Source organism: Haemorhous mexicanus, chromosome 5, assembly GCF_027477595.1.
Source record: "Haemorhous mexicanus isolate bHaeMex1 chromosome 5, bHaeMex1.pri, whole genome shotgun sequence".
Classification (NCBI taxonomy): domain Eukaryota; kingdom Metazoa; phylum Chordata; class Aves; order Passeriformes; family Fringillidae; genus Haemorhous; species Haemorhous mexicanus.
In genome coordinates, this window is record NC_082345.1 from 29,849,085 (window position 1) to 29,868,492 (window position 19,408).

The 19,408-nt window shown below is 38.7% G+C and overlaps 1 protein-coding gene across 6 annotated transcripts in view; it reads left to right on the plus strand.

The window, feature by feature from the left end:
- Nucleotides 1-2,220: 2,220 nt before the first annotated feature.
- The window catches only part of BLTP3B (bridge-like lipid transfer protein family member 3B), a 47,396-nt gene continuing 30,208 nt past the window's right edge, over nt 2,221-19,408 (plus strand). For 3 of the 6 annotated variants that reach the window (XM_059846708.1, XM_059846712.1, XM_059846713.1), the window contains exons 1-4: nt 2,222-2,445; nt 15,372-15,534; nt 16,633-16,671; nt 19,124-19,242. In XM_059846708.1, the coding sequence (XP_059702691.1) occupies nt 2,402-2,445; nt 15,372-15,534; nt 16,633-16,671; nt 19,124-19,242 (365 nt within the window). In that variant the 5' untranslated portion in view covers nt 2,222-2,401. Of the gene's footprint in view, nt 2,446-9,537; nt 9,685-15,371; nt 15,535-16,632; nt 16,672-19,123; nt 19,243-19,408 lie in introns of all 6 variants that reach the window. The other 3 variants (XM_059846710.1, XM_059846714.1, XM_059846711.1) reach the window with 3 other exon arrangements.

Here is a 19,408-nt window from a genome sequence, read left to right on the forward strand (position 1 = left end):
GGAGGAAGAAGTTACTGCACCCTTTGACACAGGGGGTTGTTATCCTGGACTTCGCATCAATGAACAGTGCTCCATGTACCTTTATCTGGGTGATGGTGAAGGCCAGGGTGCTGGTTGAGATGACTGCCTGATGGAAAATTCCACACCCATGGCTTCTTGAGTGTTCTATTGAATTCACAAATTCGGTTGTGCTCACAAATAGGCCCTAAAAATACCTATGGTAAATATAAGACAATTTTTTTCTTTGAGATTATTTCAGCATCCTGGATATGCTCACAAGTGGGGTTCTTTCTAAGTGACATGAGTGCCAGCTGCTCTGAGAGGGAGAGAATCCAGGAGCTAGAAGGGCTACTGTGGCCAGCAGGGTAGGGCCTTGCTAGCCAGGTCCTGTCCCAGCACCCCCAGGGAGCAAGGCAGACAGACGTGGGAGTGAAGCCCAGAGCCCAGGCTATCTAGCAAACGTGACAATGAAGCAGGTGGAACATCAAGCACATAAGACAATCCTCAGGTCACAATCAGGATCAGGACTGGTAGGATTAGCAAGGGCCAGACATAGTCTGGGGATCACCATGCAGGTCCATGGTGACTGGGAAGGTCTAAAATCAACACTGGTGCCCTTCTCATTCCCTTCTAGGTAAGGAGGGTGTGGTGTGTGGTAGGTGTTAATCTGTGCATTTTCCTCTGTTCCTCTACACAGTATGCTCCAGGACATAGGGATATAACATGAGGTCATAACTCAGACCAATCCTGCTGGACAGAAATATTTCTGGTCTTCACTTCTGATGTCAGTGAAGAGCCTCAGGACTTCCCCTGTTCTTCCAGAGCTATGCTTGCAGAACACTTGAAAGACAACACATGGCATGGGTCTTACTTTCCTTGCCCCTTGTATTTTCTCTCTTGATGAGAAGTTGACCCATCATGATGCTGAGTATTGTTCTCCATGATACTGGTGGACTTTTCCTAGTTGAGAAAACCGAACATAAAACAGGCACAAAAGTGTTAGCTTCATACACAGCTCATTCCTACTTTATAAATCTCCTTAAGAATATAATGAGGTCAGTATTACACAACTGACTGATTTTTAAATGTCTGGAAAAATCAATTGAAAATGTTCATCTCCTGACCTATTTTTTCTATTACTGCTTCATATTTCTGACTTAAAGGTCCTTAGGGTTTTGGTTCATCGCTTGTAAATTATTAATGTTATGTATATGAGAAGCAGAGAAAATAGTATCTGATGTCTTTCCTCTGCAGCTCAAGCTCTATTACAGAGGCCCATCCTGCATATGGAGGTCACAGCTGAAACTTTTTAGTTTTCTGACTGATAATTTTTTCTTTTTCTTTTTTTTTTTTTTTTTGCTTTCTCCAGTTAATATTTTTAGGGTACTTGGTTACCCACCACTGAAATTCTTCCAGATGCCTTTTATGAATGAGGGAGTGCCAGAGGAAAAGGGTTACAAAACCGTGTTTGGAATAACAAAACTAATACAAGACATTAATTTCTTAACTGACTTGGAGATTTTGCTGCAGCGTGAGAGGCTGTTCTCTCAAAAGTAAAATAACTCGTAGGCTGTATACTTGTCACAGATACCCAGCAAAATGTAAGCATCTGAGGATCAATCTGATTTTTAAAAGTCTCTGGGTTTGAGCAATTCGGGTATAGGATATTTTAATGTATGCATATACATGTGAATTTCTTGCCATAGCATTGTAAGTTTCTGTCGGCGAGCTCTTTATCTTATTTAGCCTCGTTTCTTTTGTGTGGTGCTGTAGAAGCTGCAGCTGTCCTATCTTTGGGCTTGGCCGCGGTCAGGCCCGGGCAAAGGTGTGATGGTGCTGGGACACGCTCCACAGGCGGGAGAGGGATGGAGCCACAGGCGGGGATGCAGAGACACGCGTCCAGAATTTTGGAGATGGGAAGGCTGAAGACTGATGAAAGAAACAGCTGGCGGAAGAGAGCGGGGAAAAGGCGGGCGGTGGGGCTGAGGAGGGCAGAGGCTTTGGGCGCTGAGTGGGGATGGAGATGCTGAGCAGGCGGGCAGGGGCTCTGTGAACAAGCGAAGGGCGGAAGCGCCACCGCCCTTGCCCATGGCCCCACGAGTGCCCGTGCGCCTGTCTCTATACCTGTCCCCGGCCCGTGCCCCCGTCCCCGGCGCCGCTCTGCCCGCCCGGAGCCGCCGCTCTCCGCGCGGGGCGGGGGCCCCGGGCCCGTCCCGCCCCGTCTCGCCCCCGTCACCAGGCGATGCTGCGGCCAAGATGGCGCCGGGCGTCGAGTGAGCGCGAGTGGGGATAGCGGCTCCGCTCCCGGCGCTCTCCCCACCTCGGGCAGGGGCGGGCGCAGGGATGAGCCGCGTTCCCGGTCCCGGCTGGTCGTCGTGAGGGGCGCGGGCAGGCAGACACCATGGCGGGGATTATCAAGAAGCAGATCCTGAAGCATCTCTCCAGGTCAGTGGGGCGCGGTGCTCCGGGCAGGCTGAGGCGCTGCGGGGAGGGGGCGACTGCGGGTGCCTGTCCCGGTGAGCGACCCCCGGTCTGGGCGCTGGGCGGGGGCACCGGGTCCGTTCTGCGCGCAGAAGGGGGAACTGAAGACGCCTCCTCGTAGTGATTTGGAGGCGGAGGAGGTGGCTGGGTGCTCGTGTGGGGCTGTCCGGCGGCCACAGCCGCTTAGCTGGCCCCTGGCCCCGGCTCCTTCGCCCAGTGCCCGGCGGCGCAGGCGAGGAGGGGGCTCGGTCTGCCTGGCGCAGGAGGGAGTCACCGAGTGAGTGAGTCACCGCCGGGCTCCGGCCGCCTCCCCGCCGGGCTGACGGTGCCCGCCCCCGCTGCCCGAGGTGTGCGGGGGGCAGAGAAGCGGGGGAGACCCCGACCCTCGTGGTTCCCGGGCGGCGGGGGCGAGCAGCAGCCGCCGCGGTGCGCGGCTGGCCGGGGCTGGGGCAGCTCGGCCTGTGTCCTTGCAGCTCGGCTCGCGAATTCCGAGCTCCTGAGGCGCCGGGCAGGTGAGGCCGGGCAACAGAAAGGTGCACGCGGAGAGGTGAAAATAAGTTCGTGGTTTTTTGTGTGGCTGAAATAATGTCTAAGGTGCCTCGCGGCCTAAAACAAAACAAACCTCCTGTAAATTTCTTAGCTGTCAATGTCGTGTGCTTGACAGATGGAGAAATCGCAGAAAGTACACAATCTGATTAATACAGTTTTAAAAAGCCGCATCAGGTTTCTCCCGTTTTCTAAAGAGAGGCAAAATACCTGTTAGGTACTTGATCTGTCATAATACCATACCATTGCTAATTCTTCAGAGCTTACTTTTATATCTTAAAAAACACAACCTGAAATACTTCTTTTTTTTGTCTTGCAAAATGTTCTATTCCACTTTTGTGTAGTATATCTGAAAAATGTTTATAGAAAATCAAACAAAATGAAGTGACAGATTGTCATTTGACTAATCTGTTGTTGATGCATACAGAGAACGTAATTCTCATTCCAGATCCTTTGATATGTATCTGCTAAATGTGATATATGGAGCAATAGTAGAATAATTTTTGTTCTCTGCCCTGCTCATGAGTTATGTAGCAGGGAATGCTGACAAAGAAATCTCTTCACATGAAAATGACAGAGCACTATATGAATAGAAATGAACGAGAATATGAACGAGAAGATGTCATCAGCCTTGAGTCAGTTTTCTAATCAGCAGTATGCTTGGAATAGCTGGATTTAGCAGCTTGTTTCCTGTAGTGATGTGTATGTAGCAAGCTGTATGGGAACAGAAGTGAGCCCTAGTCTCTGTGCTGCAAGTTAACTCTAAAACCTGTCTGGGAACTAGGCATGAGTAAAATTAGTCGGTTTTTGTCCAGTTTTTCAAATGAGCAGCTGAATAGATTAGAACTAAGTACTTTGTCATGTTTGTGATTCCTCTCTTGTGTGTTGTGATAATGTTTACTCAACAAGGCTCTGTCAAATGATTATGACAGATTTTATCACTTCTGGAAAGCTTATGGGATCTATCCAGTGGTCTGTGGCTTGCAAGTTGAACTTGATGCTCATAATCCGTACTATTCAAAGAGTGTGTTTGATACCTGAAATGTAGACAGTGTTATTAAGCTCCTTGTTATGAGTGTTCTTCATTACATGTACAGATAATACCTTTACTTCCTGCAGAACAGGTGTTTCAGTGGTTTCAGAAGTTGATTACTCAGGAAAGCAAAATTCAAGTGACATGAGCCTAAATTTTAGGACCTTGATTTTTCAGCAAAAATTCAGGATTTTCATTAATAAGTTTTGTGAGAATGTGACACTAAGGAGCCAAATGCATAAGAATTTCCTGTAATAGAGACAGTGCCAAAGGATGCTTTCACTTTTTACTCTTACTATAACAGTTGCAGTTCTGCATTTTTCATAGTTTCTTGAAACTGCTGCCTGCTTGTCATCCTCAGCTAAGCAGGTGTTAGTGGCAGGACTAAAATTTATTGGAAGAGGTACATATATAGTGGAAAGAATTACCCTCTTATCTTGATTTATTTTCATTTTTTGAATATTTTATTTCCCTTTATGTTTGAACAAAGATATGAATTTGTACCTTAAGAATTGAAAGATATGAATTTGTACCACCAGAGAAGTGCTTTGATTTTTTTGCCACAAACCACAGAACAGTTGAGGTTGGAAGGGATCTTTAGATCCCTTCCAGCTCCCCAAATCATCATTGATTTGGCAACGTTTGCCATGAAGATTACTGCAATATCTGTTAATCATGTTTTTACTCTTTTTCCTATCTAGGTACTGTATTTGCAAATTTAGAAGCATTGTGTCATTCAGCAATGCAGTTTCCATTCAGCAGTTCACAGTGCTTTTATTAGATGAACTGATAATGGAAACTGGTGTAGAAGGAGCCCTCATCATTCTACATTTGTTAGACAGTGAAAATGTTACATAGGTATAAGTCTTTAAAATCTTTAAGAGTATAAGAAGATGACCCAAACTCCATTTTGAAATGGTTTTGGTATCCAAATTACTTTTTACCTTTATAGAGGGGGTTTTTGTTGCTGTGTTACAGTTTAAGAGCAGTGAAGGTAATAAAGCTTATTTTATTCAGTTTGTATCAAGTCTTTATCTCATGTCAGGATGTGGTGATGAGGTTTTTGTTTTTTTCAGTCTTAAAATTTTAAAAAATGTCCTCTATCTTCAACATACATTGTTCTTTCCCAAAATGAGGAGGGAAGGGGTAGGAACAAACTATGTCTGTTTTTTGTTGTACTTCACTTATGTGGTGCTTGGTATAGGATATGAAACTAAATGCATCAACTAAACTGAAGGGATGAGTTTGCCATTTGGAGGCTTGAAATTGTAACATCTCCATGTTGTGTTAGGTGAGGCTTTACTGAAGGCACTTGACAGAGTGTCTTTATTTCATATGTGCCATAAAATGAAACAAGTGTCTGGATAACAGCATCATCCTTTACAGAGGTAGGAAAGATACACCATCCCTAGGAGAAGTCTTCTCTGTAGTGTTGGGATCACGTACTTGAAGGTCTTCCCCTTTGAACTGGAACTTGTGTTGAATCTTAATTTGTGCTGTTATGTATTTTCAGTAGGTGAGAGAATTGTTGTTGAATGGCACCTTTTTATTGCAAAATTTTCTGTTCAGTGTCTGCTGTGATGATTGCAGATATCCTTCAGGATTCCTTCTCTTTTCTCAGACTTGGTGGACAACTGTATGAAACAATAGTGTTAAAGATTTCCAATAGGAATCTAGATTGCCCTGTGCAAGTTCACTGTGGTGTTACTGTAATACTGTCTCTGTTTTTGAGGGGGTCATCTCTATGGCAGGGGTTTCAGTCTTGGGTTTTTTGGATGGGAGGTGCACACAGAGATCAGGTATTACTAACACAGATTTGTATAAGGGTGTTTTCAGGTGTTTTTTAGTTTTGGCTTCTAGTCTCATTGAAATTCCCTTTCTAGTTAATGAGCAGTCTGAGTCTTCTGTGTATTTGCATGATCCATGCCTTTCTGTGAAAAACAGTTTTGTTTATATGTGTAAGAAGCACGAAGGCAAACTTATAAACTTTGCCAGTCTGATAAGTAGCCACACTGAATATGACAGTCTTCACCTCAATTGATATTAACTCTTAAGTTTATTAATGAAAACACATAGTTCAACTTAAAAAGTTTCAGTTTGCATCTTACTCAATATTTTCCACAAAGGAAACTGTAAGAAGTTTTGAAGTGCTTGGTATGGCAGAAATTGTTTTCAGTTGTGTCATTAGTTAATGTTCTGCATGAACTTAGACCTTTGCTTTTGCTTATCTGAATCAATAGATGTGAACATACTCAGATTTCAATAGAAGAAGATTGCAGTGAGTTTTATGACAATTGTTTTCATTTCATAGTTAGAAAGTCATTCTAAAGCTCATAAGGAGAATGGTTGTACAAAGAATAGCATCCTAATTGTGTGAATATCAGGAATCAGCTGGTACTGATATAAACAATGATATCCTACATCATCTGGTACAACTGATATGCATCCTACTGAAGGGTTTGCCCTGCATATTGACCTGGTTTTATGCCAGACATGCCTGATTGGTGAGGAATGTTGTCCTCTCAAGAGATCTGAGGTGACTTCTTTTAGAGTAAAGCAGTGTAACACCTTTATTGGGCTAGAATGGTCTGTTTCCTTCCTGAAAGTAAATGACCAAAATTGTTTGGATGAACTTTGAAAATTCTGCTAGTAGCAAAATAAGTAGGTTTTTGCTTATTTTCAGTTTTGTATATTCCCCTTCTGTGTCACTTCAGTTTTGTGAAAGTTATCCAATTCCTTTAGCCAGCCAAAGAACACAAAGTGTGTGCTTTCCTGCTTCTCTCTTTGCTTGTACTAATTTTGCAGAGTGTATTTTAGGTGACTGATTTCATTGCCTTGTGTAGTATGTGAGAGAATTGCAAAACACAATGTAGACAGAGCAATCTCTGTTGTTCTGAATGAGTCTGTATTGTCTCTGAATGCTTGCAGAAAGTGTTAGCCTTATGTCTGTCTTAAATGCTGCACCTAGGGAAAGAATAAGCCTAAAAAACTGCAGGTAGTAAAGCAGAACTGCTTGAGACATCAGACAAGAAGGAGAAAGAGCAATTTAAAATTTCACTGTAATTCTGTATTTCTTAAATTCCCTTATGTTTGAAAATCGATACTTTTGGTATTTAAGTGGAGACTTCATGCCAATTTATTCTGTGTGAATGTGTTGGTAATGTTCTGATGAGCATGTAGGAATCAATAAATGCTTTTTAAAACAGAAATAAAAAACTTTCACTGTCTTCTGTTTTTGTTAGTAGCTTCATGCATCATATGACATTTTAAGATTTTATAACAGACCATCTTCCAAAATTCAAACTGAAATTGCTCTGGTGCTTTATGAAATTATACATGTATTTTGGAGATAAATAAGCAATATTGCATTTTCTGGAAAAATTCTAAATCGTTACCTTTGTTAAGATTTGATATTAAATCTTGTGTTACATCTCAGAAAGATCTCTTAAGATTTCAGTTAATAAAATAAATGGGTTAATAAAATAAACTCAGAGAATTTGACTTGTGCTTTTCAGTTTGTTTTACTTTATTTTTGCAAATGTATTATAAATCTAAATGCTAATTCTACAGACGTTGTATTTGTGCAATTAAAGTTCTGCTGAAGCTTTGTTGAAGTCAGACAACTCTTGTGCATACATAATAAAAACTAATACATTTGCATAATCAAGAGGAATTAATCAGCACCATTTTGGTTGTATGTGATCATTTTCTTTAAAGGGTTCTCAGAACACTTGTAAGTTTCACAATGAAAATGATCTTGAAGATTGCTCTGTTTAAGTATCTGATACACTAATATGAAGTATTCCCTGGGAAAAAAGGGTATTTAAATAAAGCCTGTAAGGAATAAAATTGTATCTTGGGGTCAAGTGATTATGGAGTATGTAAGAATCAAAACTAGCCCACAGTTACATTTTTTAAAAATTTGTTATTTCTTCTGTCAAAGCCTTAGTGTTTTGAGGGGTTTTTTTATTATTGAAGCAGAATAAAAGTCAGTACTAAATAACTCCAAGAATGAGAGGTGCTTTTTAAAGTGTCTTGGTTTTTTTTTTCTTTTTTTCTACAAGAAGATTGGGTGAAGGAGATCAGATAATTTCTGATGAGACATTAATGGAATTATAAAAGCTTATACAAAGTGATTTATTTCACAGGTTTTTCTCAAATCATCAGAATAATTGCTAGCAAGTAATTAGTTATATCAAGAGTATCTTGGGTATGACCACTTGCACAACAACCCAGGTTTCTCAATCCAGTAACTCCTGTAGGAGTACCCCTTTGTGGAGCTGGTGTAAACCAAGGTTCAGATCTCTTCGTTGTCTTCTTTTTTGGCAGGGAAACACAGGAGAGGAAAGACTTCAGCTAGGCTGTCTGTGCCTTTTAGTTCTTCCAGCCTCCCCTGGATGGATGTATGAGCCCTGCTGGAAGAAGAATGTCCCCAGCACAGATTTGGTGGCAGCTCTGCCATGCATCTTTACCATTTAGCTAGAGAACACTGGAGTTTTGGGGTTTTTTATCTCAGAGACACTTGCTCCTTCTGACTCCCAAGGAATTAACACTTGGATCCAGCTACCCAGTAATCTGGAAGTTACGTGGTTGCCTACTTCTCAAACAGTTTTCATATCGTAGTTTCTTCCATTACTGGGGGTCTGGAGACTTGAGAAGAAGAATAATTTGTAACTAGGTATCTCTAATTCACTTTAGTGGTAAATCTCTTAAATTCTGTTCTGATATCCCAATGGATACCAAGGTCACTTTTCAAATGTTTGGGTTTTGTTGCAACAAAAGGATGAAAGTGTAGGAATTAATTATACTTAAGCTGACGTATCTCTTTGAAGTGAAGACAGCAGAGAACTTTTTTTTTTTGAAGAGTTTATTGTACTAAAATTTCATAGCCTGCAAAATCAGACTGTCAAACGTGTGCAGGTCTTTGTAGTACCACCCCAAACACAAAAACAAATGTAGAAGTGCCATTCCCCTACATCTATAGAATCAGGTTTCTTTAGTGTGAATTTTGAATAGCTGAGGTTGAGACACTGTAAATAGGAACAAATAATGTGAGGAATCTCAGCCTAGGCAAAACAAAACTGAAAAGTTGTCTCCCATTTAAAAATGAAATAAAACCCTCTTATGATGCATCTTTGGGCTATCTTCTTCTTCATCTTCCAAATGTACTTACTGGGTATCTCTGAAATGACTTGGCTACATTATATAGATCTTTTCTGCATGATTAAAATTTTCTTCATGAGCTGTTCGTTTATACAGTGCTCCAGTACTGTAGTATCAGACAGCAAGGGATACTCTCACAGGAATCTAGTGTTTTACACAGGTCTGTTTCCTTTTGAATTCTCTAGTGTCATGATGTGTAACAAACTGTTGTAACTGCAGTTATCTTCAGCTAAAACTCTCTTACATTATTGTATCACTCCTTTTTCCCTTTGAACTTGATCCCTTGTGTGTCCCCTGTGTCCCGTTCCCTGCAGCGATCCCAGCTGGCTCTGGTGGAGATTGGTTTGCTGTGAATATCCTTTCTACCAAAATGAGTACCAGAAGCTTCTCAGAAGCCGTGGCAACTGACCACTTGCTTTCACCAGGAATAGGGGCCTTATGTCTGAATACCTTGCCCTCAGGTAACTTCCCCTCTCCCACCTTTGTAGAGTAAATGTAAGAGGTGGTATGTATTTATATAAATGTAGGAGTGAAGAGAGCTCTATAAAATGTTACTTGAGTTTCCACTCCTGTTTCTTTTTGTAATTTAAAATTATGTAAAAAATAATTGTTTATATGCAGCTGGATACAAACAATTTGGATTCTTTGGGATTTTTGTCAGTCCTAAACTAAATTTGGGTTTGTGAACTAAATCAGCAATCCCATTATAAACATACCTTGATGTGTGTTCTCTAAACGTAATCTGGGTATTTCCCAATATCTTTAGGCTATATGACATCTACTGTTTATTATTTGCATCTGCTTAATTTCTTTTCATTACTTTGTGTGTATTAACTCTGTATTGACATATTTGAAGGATCAGTCAGCTCTTAAACTAGTTTACAGAAGAAAGTGACTGATTTTATTTATTTATTTAAAATTAAAAGAGTTCTTATAGTTAATATCAAAAAGATCTTACTTTGTAGTGAGATCTGATCAGTTAGCATTAAAAAAGATACCTGCTAATGTCATATAAATAAATGATATTTCCAAAAAGAAGGTATTGTTATGCTTTTACACCATATCATAATTTCATTATTTAAAATTTCTGAAGTTATTTTTCATCAAATGGCTTTTTTTTGCATTAGGTACAGAATATTGTATTTTAAAGTGGTATTTAATAGTTATCAAGTATAAGCAAATTAAGGTGGTTTATTTGCTGCCTGCAATGGGGAAGTTGTATATGCATTGCCACATATTGTTTGATATATTCAGGACTTTATGTTATCTTGTACTCACTATATCATTGAGGCATGACGTATAGGATTGTCATGTTTGAATAAATTTCATTGGGGTTGATCATATTGGCCATTTCTCTGCTTGATGTGAAAAGACTCACGGAATAGAAAAGCTTAATATTGATCTGTGTGAGGGTTTATCATAAATGAAAAGTAAATTGCTTGAGCAATGTTTTGCTTGCGACATGATTATCATTTGTGCAGTGCAAGCTCCTCATTTATGCACAGTTCTTGGCTGTGTCTGCACAGATCTGCTTCATGACACATAATTAGATAATAACCACTGATGACAGCAGCTGTCTCAGTTCTGCCTGTACCCAAAAAGCAAGCAATACAGCTTTTCTAAATAAGGAAAGGAAGGAAAATAATGTCCTATATGTGTTATTACAGAATTAACTAGGGGAAGCATTACGTACTTGGCGGCAATGTCAGTATTTGAGAAAGTGTGGAACAGGTCTTGAAGAGAGTAGGAGTGTTCTAAGACATCATTAGGAAGTCACCTGGAGTGGGAGTCTGTGCTGAAGTCCTTCTGTGTTGTAATAAAATGGAAGCAATTATTTGGAAAGTGTCAGCAAAGCAGATGTATTACTCAGGACTCCTACAGTGGGATGGATCAGGAGGTGGTGTGACACTGCAACAGATGTGTTACACAAATATGAGTTGCTTGTTGAGCCAAGGTCCAATTAGTGATCTCCCTGGAAAGGAAGAGTAGTCCTTAGACTAAGATAGGTCAAAAAGAGTGATGACTGTTAGGTGCTTGAGGTCATGTATAGTTGCATGGAAAGTCCCACCTGAAGCTGTAGGGTTGTAGGTGCTATTTTGGATTTGTCCAATGTGCTATAACACATGGCCAGCCCGAGAGCAGTAGGTCCAGGCTGGGTGTGTAAACAAGGAAATGACCTGTCCTGCTCCAGAGGGTTGGGCAATGAGCACCTTCACAAAGTGCTTTGCAGGAGGTGATGCAGATCCTCTCCATGCTGGACATCAAACAGGCCATGGAGGGTTCTCCATCTTGCATTCAGACACCAAATGCATATCTGACAATTCTGCAAATGTTCATGGTGAGATTAGATAAAGCATGTAGGAATTGGTGTGGAGTGGCCACAATACCGATGGGTAAAGGGGTGATACCTTTCTCATGTACAAACTGATGTTGGAGGGTGTAACAGGGTGTCAGCTGGGTGTCACAGATAGTGAGGGGTGTACTTGATCAATCCAGTTACTTAAAATCAGCTATGGTTTGTGGTGTTACATTGGATGAGAGGAACTCAGTTGTAATAGTATACACTGTTGATCCCAATGCATTTTTTTTCCTGTGGGAAATTTGACAGAGAGTTAGTTCTATTTCTCTTCTATACTTGAAATCTTAAAGTTTGAAGTGGTATAGTGAGCTGAACAGAAGTAGACCTCCTCCATTCTGTTACTTAGAGTCATGGGAAGGAAACATCTTCCTATGAAACTCAATTGTAAAAGACCATTTTTCTTGTTTCAGAAATTGTGTAATATTCCTTAGTGATCAAATAACATGGTTCAGCCAGGTGAAACAGTAAAAAAAAACCCACTTATCTTCATGTTCCATTTCTGCTGTTCTATTATTGATCCAGTTGCCAGTGCTTAGTAGGTCATGCTTCCCTTTTTCAAAGCCTGTTGTTTAAGCAGTTTAAGTTCATAACAAGGAGATAAGCAAAACTTGTGGCACATACTGTGATTTAATAATTTATCATGATTAGAGCATACATTTAGAGTCCTATCGCTGAGGAAATTTTATTTAAAAAGCAGGGAAGGCACATAGTAGAGCTGGGGAAGACTGTTGTATATTCAGGAGATGTGCAAAACAGCTGAGAATCTGTGTCCAAATGTGATCCAGACTTCTCTTATTTTTCTACTAAATCCAGACATTGGAGTTTCTGTTGTCAAACTTGACAAGGCACCCGGTATTCACTCCAAACCTTCGGGGAGCACTGCTCTAAGCTCCATGTGGTTTGTGGCCTTCCGTATACAATCCATAAACTTGTGGCTTCAGAAAAGTGCTTTCCCATCTTCTCTACCTGTTTTGGGGGTTTTTTTGTTTCTGTTTTCAACTTCTTGGCTATCTTCTCTGCCAGCATGATGGAACTCCAAGCCTGTGGTGTTACAAACAAACCTTTAGAAGATAAATATTTTAGGCAAGGAAATAAATGCATCTTTTGTGTAGGTTTTGAGTTATTTTAGAGGGGGAGAACTGAAACAACTGTTTTGGTCCTGACCTGTCCATTGATTGTAACTTACTCCTCTTTGATTCTTAATACTGCACTGTTACTGTATAGTTTTTATGCTTTTCACAAAACACTTAGTCTGTACTTTGTAGATTGAAGTTGAACCATCTATCTGTAACTGTTTAGGAATATTTAGTGCATGTGTGTGTAGATGTACCCAAAGGAGCTATGTGAGGCATCTTGTGATATTGACAAATTCATATTTCTGGATTCTTGCATTTAAATTGTAAATATTTTACAGCATTATTCTACTTATGAAATTCAATATTAAAGCTGTATTGAAATCCATACTATCACGTAGTAATTCAAACCTCAGCTATGTTTTGAGAAAGTGTAGTTTGTAAAATTGAAAATCAATCTGTGAAAACAATTATGCTAAGAATATCTTCTCACAGCTCACCTGTTGAGAGTTTCCTTCCATGACTTTTGACATGAAGGGTACAGTCTTAACATGCAGAGATCCTCTTATGTCTGTCTCTTCTCAATGAAGAATTAAAAAAAAAATGTATATAGAAAAAGTGATGGTCCTTGAATTTTTTCCCAGTCCTTCTGCTCCATCTTGAGAGAAACTGGTTTCTATTTTGTTTGTTGGAAAGATATTGAAATTAACTAAAAAATGGATCTGCTGTTGCCATTCTCTGCCTGACTGGTATTTTGATATCTTTCTTGCTCTGAAATTTGAAAACCTCTTTCTGTAGGTCCTGTGTGTTTCACTGTGATGTGTCTGCAGCTGTGACAGGATAATGCTTAGATCTGTCTCCTATCTGAGAGGCATTTCTGGTGTGGCTGAGCAACAGGGAACTCTGAGGGGAACTTCTTTCACAGAGCATGAGTCTCAGGAGACTTGTGTGTACCTGTGTGTGTAATGGCAGAATGGTTTTGCATTTGCTGTGTAAATGTGACTTTAAAATGACACCAGTTTGTAATTCTTATGTTGACCCTTACGTAGAAAGTCAAGACTGAGAGGTACTACTGGGTGACTGAAAACACTCAATGGTTGCTTTTTATCTTCTAGGAATTTTGTACTACCTGAGTCAGATGAGACTTTGCAATGGTTTCTGAGATAGAAGTTTTATATTTTGCTGTTACTGATAGGTTGTTTTAATGAGGAAGGTTAATTAGCTCTTCTCATTATTCTTTCCTATTGAAAGCAAGAAAAAAGGGTAACGAGAAAACAAAATAATTCAAGTCCTTTATTCCCCTCATAATGTTTCTAAACAGACCATTTAGAAGTACATTTGTTGCCAAGGAAAATACGTTTATCAATACCCTTATCTCAATATATTTTTAGTACTGAAATTATGAAACTTTATTATTCACAGATTAAATCTCATTGCTTGGGGATAATATAATACAGTAATGACTGCAGCACTTCTGTCATAAGAAACATGTCTATTATTATTTGCAAATACATACTACTTGTAATTTCTCAGGCTAGGTAAATGCATTTTCAAAGCTAACCATCCCAGGAATGGAGTTGGGGAGTTGGACTCAAAAGATGCCTTCTCTGTTTTAAGGTGTATTTGGAAACTGTTAAGAGGAAAAAGAAAGCTTGCCAACCTTCCTCATCTTCTTCTACCATCTCCTCCAGTATCAGACTTAATGAGGACCTTGTAGTTCAGTTAGAAGTTGGTCTCTTGAATGGAAAGGAAATGCTGGAATTGCACCTCCTGGGGCATTACTGCAGAGTGATGTTCCATCATTGAGGACAGACAAACCCCCCTGTCTGGAGAATAGCAGCACCAGGAGGTTTTGGTGGGAAAAGTCGCAAAGCATACTGCCAACAGCAGTATTTTCTACTCCCTGCTCTTGTAAAACTAGACTCAGTTCATGAGCAGAAACAAATTTTCATGGCAGATTGAAAGTGTGGTAAAATATAGATTGTTCTTAGCTTATGGTAGATACAATGCTAAAGCTGTTGGTTTGAAGGTAGAGAACCCATGGGCTCTGTCCTGCAGTTTCACAAGGATGTGAACCATTTGATGCAGTCACACAGATTGTTTAATTGTATCAACAAATCCCAGTGCATTTGAAATATAAAGTGATTTATATGTACGCTTTTAAATAGTTACACCATTTACCACATGGATATCATATTGAGCTTTCAAGTTTTCATCCAATATTTTATATACTTCATGCTGTTGTGTGTATGTGTATTTCTAATTTGTCTTTAAATTCTATGACTAAATCGAATTAATGTTGTAAATAAAACTTTTTATTGCAAGATTTTAGCTAAATATATAGAAAGGTACTGTTTATGACAGTAATTTTAGGGGTTTGGGATTTTTTCTCCTTTCAAAAAATTAAAGAGTGAAATAGATTCAATTCTACTTTATATAGTTTAAAATAAATAGTTCAATAGTTTGAGTCAAGGATCATTTGTTATTCTGGGTGACACAAAAATTAGAAGATATCTCACAATATATTTTTGTTTATGTATTTATAAATTGAGCTAATGAGATGAAAAAAATTAGAGGGACAAATCAATTCCATCATACCATTTCTTTCCTGGGTGAAATTTATCAAAGATTTCTTCACCCCCAGACCATTACTTTTAAGTTAAATTGTCACTTTGATTGCTTTATATGTATTTACTTAAGGTGTGTTTGTTTTTAGGTTCACCAAAAATCTGTCACCTGACAAGATCAACCTGAGCACGTTAAAGGGGGAAGGTCAGCTGACCAATTTAGAGTTGGATCAAGAGGTACTCCAGAACATGCTGGATCTTCCAACATGGCTGGCTATAAACAAGGTGTTTTGTAATAAAGCATCAATTAGGGTGAGTGTTTTATTGTGCTGGTGTGGTAATTAACCAACTCTTTTTTCTTTTCTTTTTGTCTTTGTAAACTTTCAAGCAACTTTGTATTAGTAGGAAATTGTGATAAGTGCTTGATAAAATTTTAAAGAACAACAAAGATTTTATCAGCAATAATTTCTTCCTTATTTTTCTTTCCCATGTAATGACATAAAATGTCTGGAAATAATGAAAATAAGAGATTATTTTTAATTTTTTTTCTTCCTGAGTAAAATTCATTCCTGCATGTTTTGAAAATGTGGTAGAAGTAAAAGTTTGTATTTGTCTGCAGTACTTAATCTATCATAATTACTTATTATTCTCTTTTTAGGGTGTTCTCTATTCACTCTTCTTCGTTTATTGCTTTCCCTCTTGTTCTGTTCCTGTCTCCAAAAATACCTTTTGGAGGGATTCTGATCTCTGTGGGAAATGTGGGAAACACAGTAATTCTAGTAGATACTGTGGTTTAGCTCATCGTGGCTGCTAATAATTGAAACAATGTGTATCATCTGTACCACATTGTACGTGATATTAAGAAATGAAGTATGGCTTGTTCTTGACCGAAGTTACAATCTGGTCAAACATTAACACCTCCTTAGTCTTTTGGAGGAGTTTGTTTATGGTTTTTTTTGGTGTTCTTTCTTTGATTTTTTTTTTTTTTTCCTCACTCTGGGAGATTGTCCTGATTTTTCTAAATGCAGTGAACTTGATGCTTTGTGTCAGGTATCCAATTAGTTGTAGGTCAACAAAAGAAATGTACATTTTCTTTCTTTTTAAAGGAAATAATGTGTAAGGCTGTGATGCCTTTTCTGGTGCTTGACAGCTCACTGTTTAAGAGACAGATTCTGCTTTGTTCCTCTGTTTTTCTACTCAGTGATAAGTAGATTTTGAAGTTCAAAGTTTTTAACACCTAGTTTGCATAAAGCTACCACATAGTACATTCAGATGAACTTAATATTTTGAAAGTAATATTATGCTGAGTTCAGAAGCTAGAAATATAATTTGTATGCCTAGAACACATGTGATTTATTTTACTGTATTTTTAATATTTAATTTGCTTTAGAATAGTGTTTTCTCTTGCAGATACCATGGACAAAATTGAAAACACATCCCATCTCTTTGGTGAGTTCTGAAATAAACTCTGAAATATACTTTGTGTGAAAGAATCTATATCAAATATTTATATAGTTCTCTTGATATGATTCTGAAATAATAAAACATTAACAGGCCTTTACGAAGTGTCCTCTGGGTAGCAGCAGATCAAGGCAAAATGTTTTTCTTGGTAGGTTTACGTTCTTAATCTGTGGCTTCAGTGTAATTACTGTAATGTTTGACTATTAGCTCACTTCTGTCACATTTTTAGTCATTGCATGTTCATTTGGGTTTACCTGAAGGGTAGTTATTTGTTCAAGTCCCCCCTTTTACAAGTCCCTGCCTTTCTTTTGGGGCAGTCTTTTCTGGGACTTTTCAATTCTACATCTATACTTTACATTGTGATCTCAGCTATAGCAGGTTTGACACACATAGCATTTATTGGGTTTTTGTAACCACCTAGGATTCAGCCTGGATATAAATAGGAGGTAAAATGTGTAAATAGAACTCAACAGCAATTAGAAGTCACATTAATTCTTGCATTTGTTCTCCTTTGTTGTTTAATTTTAAATATACTAACAGTTGTGACAGCACCAGCAGTAATGTATTTGATGACTAAACTTTGTCAATTGCATTTGCTTAAGAGTGAATATTCCTTTAGCTGTCATGTTTCCCAGTCTTGCAGTGAATGCGCTTCTAATTCCTTCGTTCTGAATCAGACTTGGGAAAGACATGTTGTTTTAAATAATTGATGCATTTGCTAGTGACCCAGTTGGAATGTACTTATGTCTGTACTGCTTCTTCCTGACACCCAGAACTTAAAGCCTGGTAATGCTGAGGTGGGATGATTCAACCACTTGGCTGTGAGATGCAACTGCCAAATTAGGAAATGGGTTTAAGCACTGCTATTCTTAAACATGACACACTTTGACCTATGGTAGCAAGGCGCTGTTTGGTTACCTCCTGTTGAACTTACATTAGCACTCTTTGAGGCTAAAAGAACTATTCAAGGTAACCTTTTTCACATCAAGGTGTCCTTGAACAAGTGCATTAAATATGTAACAAAAGTTCATTATTCAATGAATTGTTGTACAATTAGATTGTACAACAGGTTTTTTGATTTCTAAAGGAAAGTGAATTTGGTGGCCCAGGTGCCAAACCTCAGCCCTTCATTACATAACTGAATTCCTGGTATTTTGGCAGGGATGGGGAGAAGGGATATTTTTGCTACTGAGAGTTGAATTAAGTTGGAATAGCATCCTCTGTTAGCACAGCTTACTGGATAACTAGAACCCACTTGTCTAGCCAAAGAGACTTTCACTAAGCTGAGTTGCCTTTTGTGAGAATCAGTCTGTTGACATAGTGGCATACTTTTTGTTCATGACCCAGTTCTGGTTTTATATGATAAACAGGATAGTTTTGAGGAGTGATTTTGGGCCCTAAGGATGATCTGCAGCAGTTTTTACTCTATCCAAGTACAGACGTTGCCAGTGAAAAAAGACTTAGATCTGCATCCAGGCATTCTTTGTTACCTCTTTTTTATATTGTGCAATCTCCTTTAATCTGTGTCCTACTGTTCTGTGCGCTAGTCATGTAGTAAAGAGAATTTCTAAAAGAGTGGTCAAACATCCAAAACTGTTAGGATAACTAGGTGAAATCTCAGCTTCCTCCCACCATCTTCAAACTAAGGGATTGGTTTTTTTCTTGTTTTTTTTTCTCTGTTGTTTTCAAGGAAAGATAATCATTGACACAGCTAAAAAAATAATTCTAAAACGTCCAAATTTACTCTTAACAGCAATTGCTTCCCTTTAAGCATCAAATACAGTGAAGTATAAATAAATCCAGACTAGACACTTCACAAATTTTTTGGTTTGTAGTCAGGTTTTCATGGGTAAGAGTAGCACAGAAAAATGTTGAGCAAGCAGATTATGACAACAGGCATGATTAACACAATATGTTAATAATCTAGTAGCTAAGGCAGGTTGAATCATGAAAAATCTAAAATTGAGGACAAAGGGGTTTTTGGTATTTGTCTGACCTAAGAGCATAAATGGGGGAATTTAGAAGGGGTGGTAAAAAGTTACAGTTAGGCCAGGAAAAAAACTGCTGTGCTTTGAATCAGGTTGCATTAAGTATTTCATTGAAAGAACAACCATATAGAAAGAAAATTCAGATAACTACACATTAAAGCATGGCCATTTTGAAATGCAATTTTTGAAACTTTATGTGCTGGATAAATAATATTCAGGGATCAAGAATTTAATGATAAAATATTTGACTGGGGATGTGTGTTAGAACTCACAAAATTAAAAACATAAGAAAAAGTCTAAAAAAGATAATTCTAGTGCATTACACAAGTTTGTGGAAAATTTGACATGGTAGGAAATGTTTTGTGTTTATTTCAGAAAAAGTTCTCAAGTGACCTTTTTTCATTTGGATTTTGGTTCTTCATATGTCATCTATTTACTTTCCTACCTCTAAGGTCTCCAATTTTGTTTTTGTTTTCAAGTCCTTGGATAAAGTTGTAATGGAAATGAGCACATGTGAAGAGCCTCGTGCCCCTAATGGACCCTCTCCTATAGCAACTGCATCCGGGCAGAGGTCAGTGATGGCACTTAGATGTAATTGGTCAAGAAAGGTTTGGCATTATGTAAAACAGATTGACTATTTACTTCTGAAAATTTCAATTTTCAGAAGTATATAGGGTTGCAGCCTGCCATTCCCATCTCCTCCAAAATTTTGTTGCTTCTGTGTGAAGCAGTGTAGT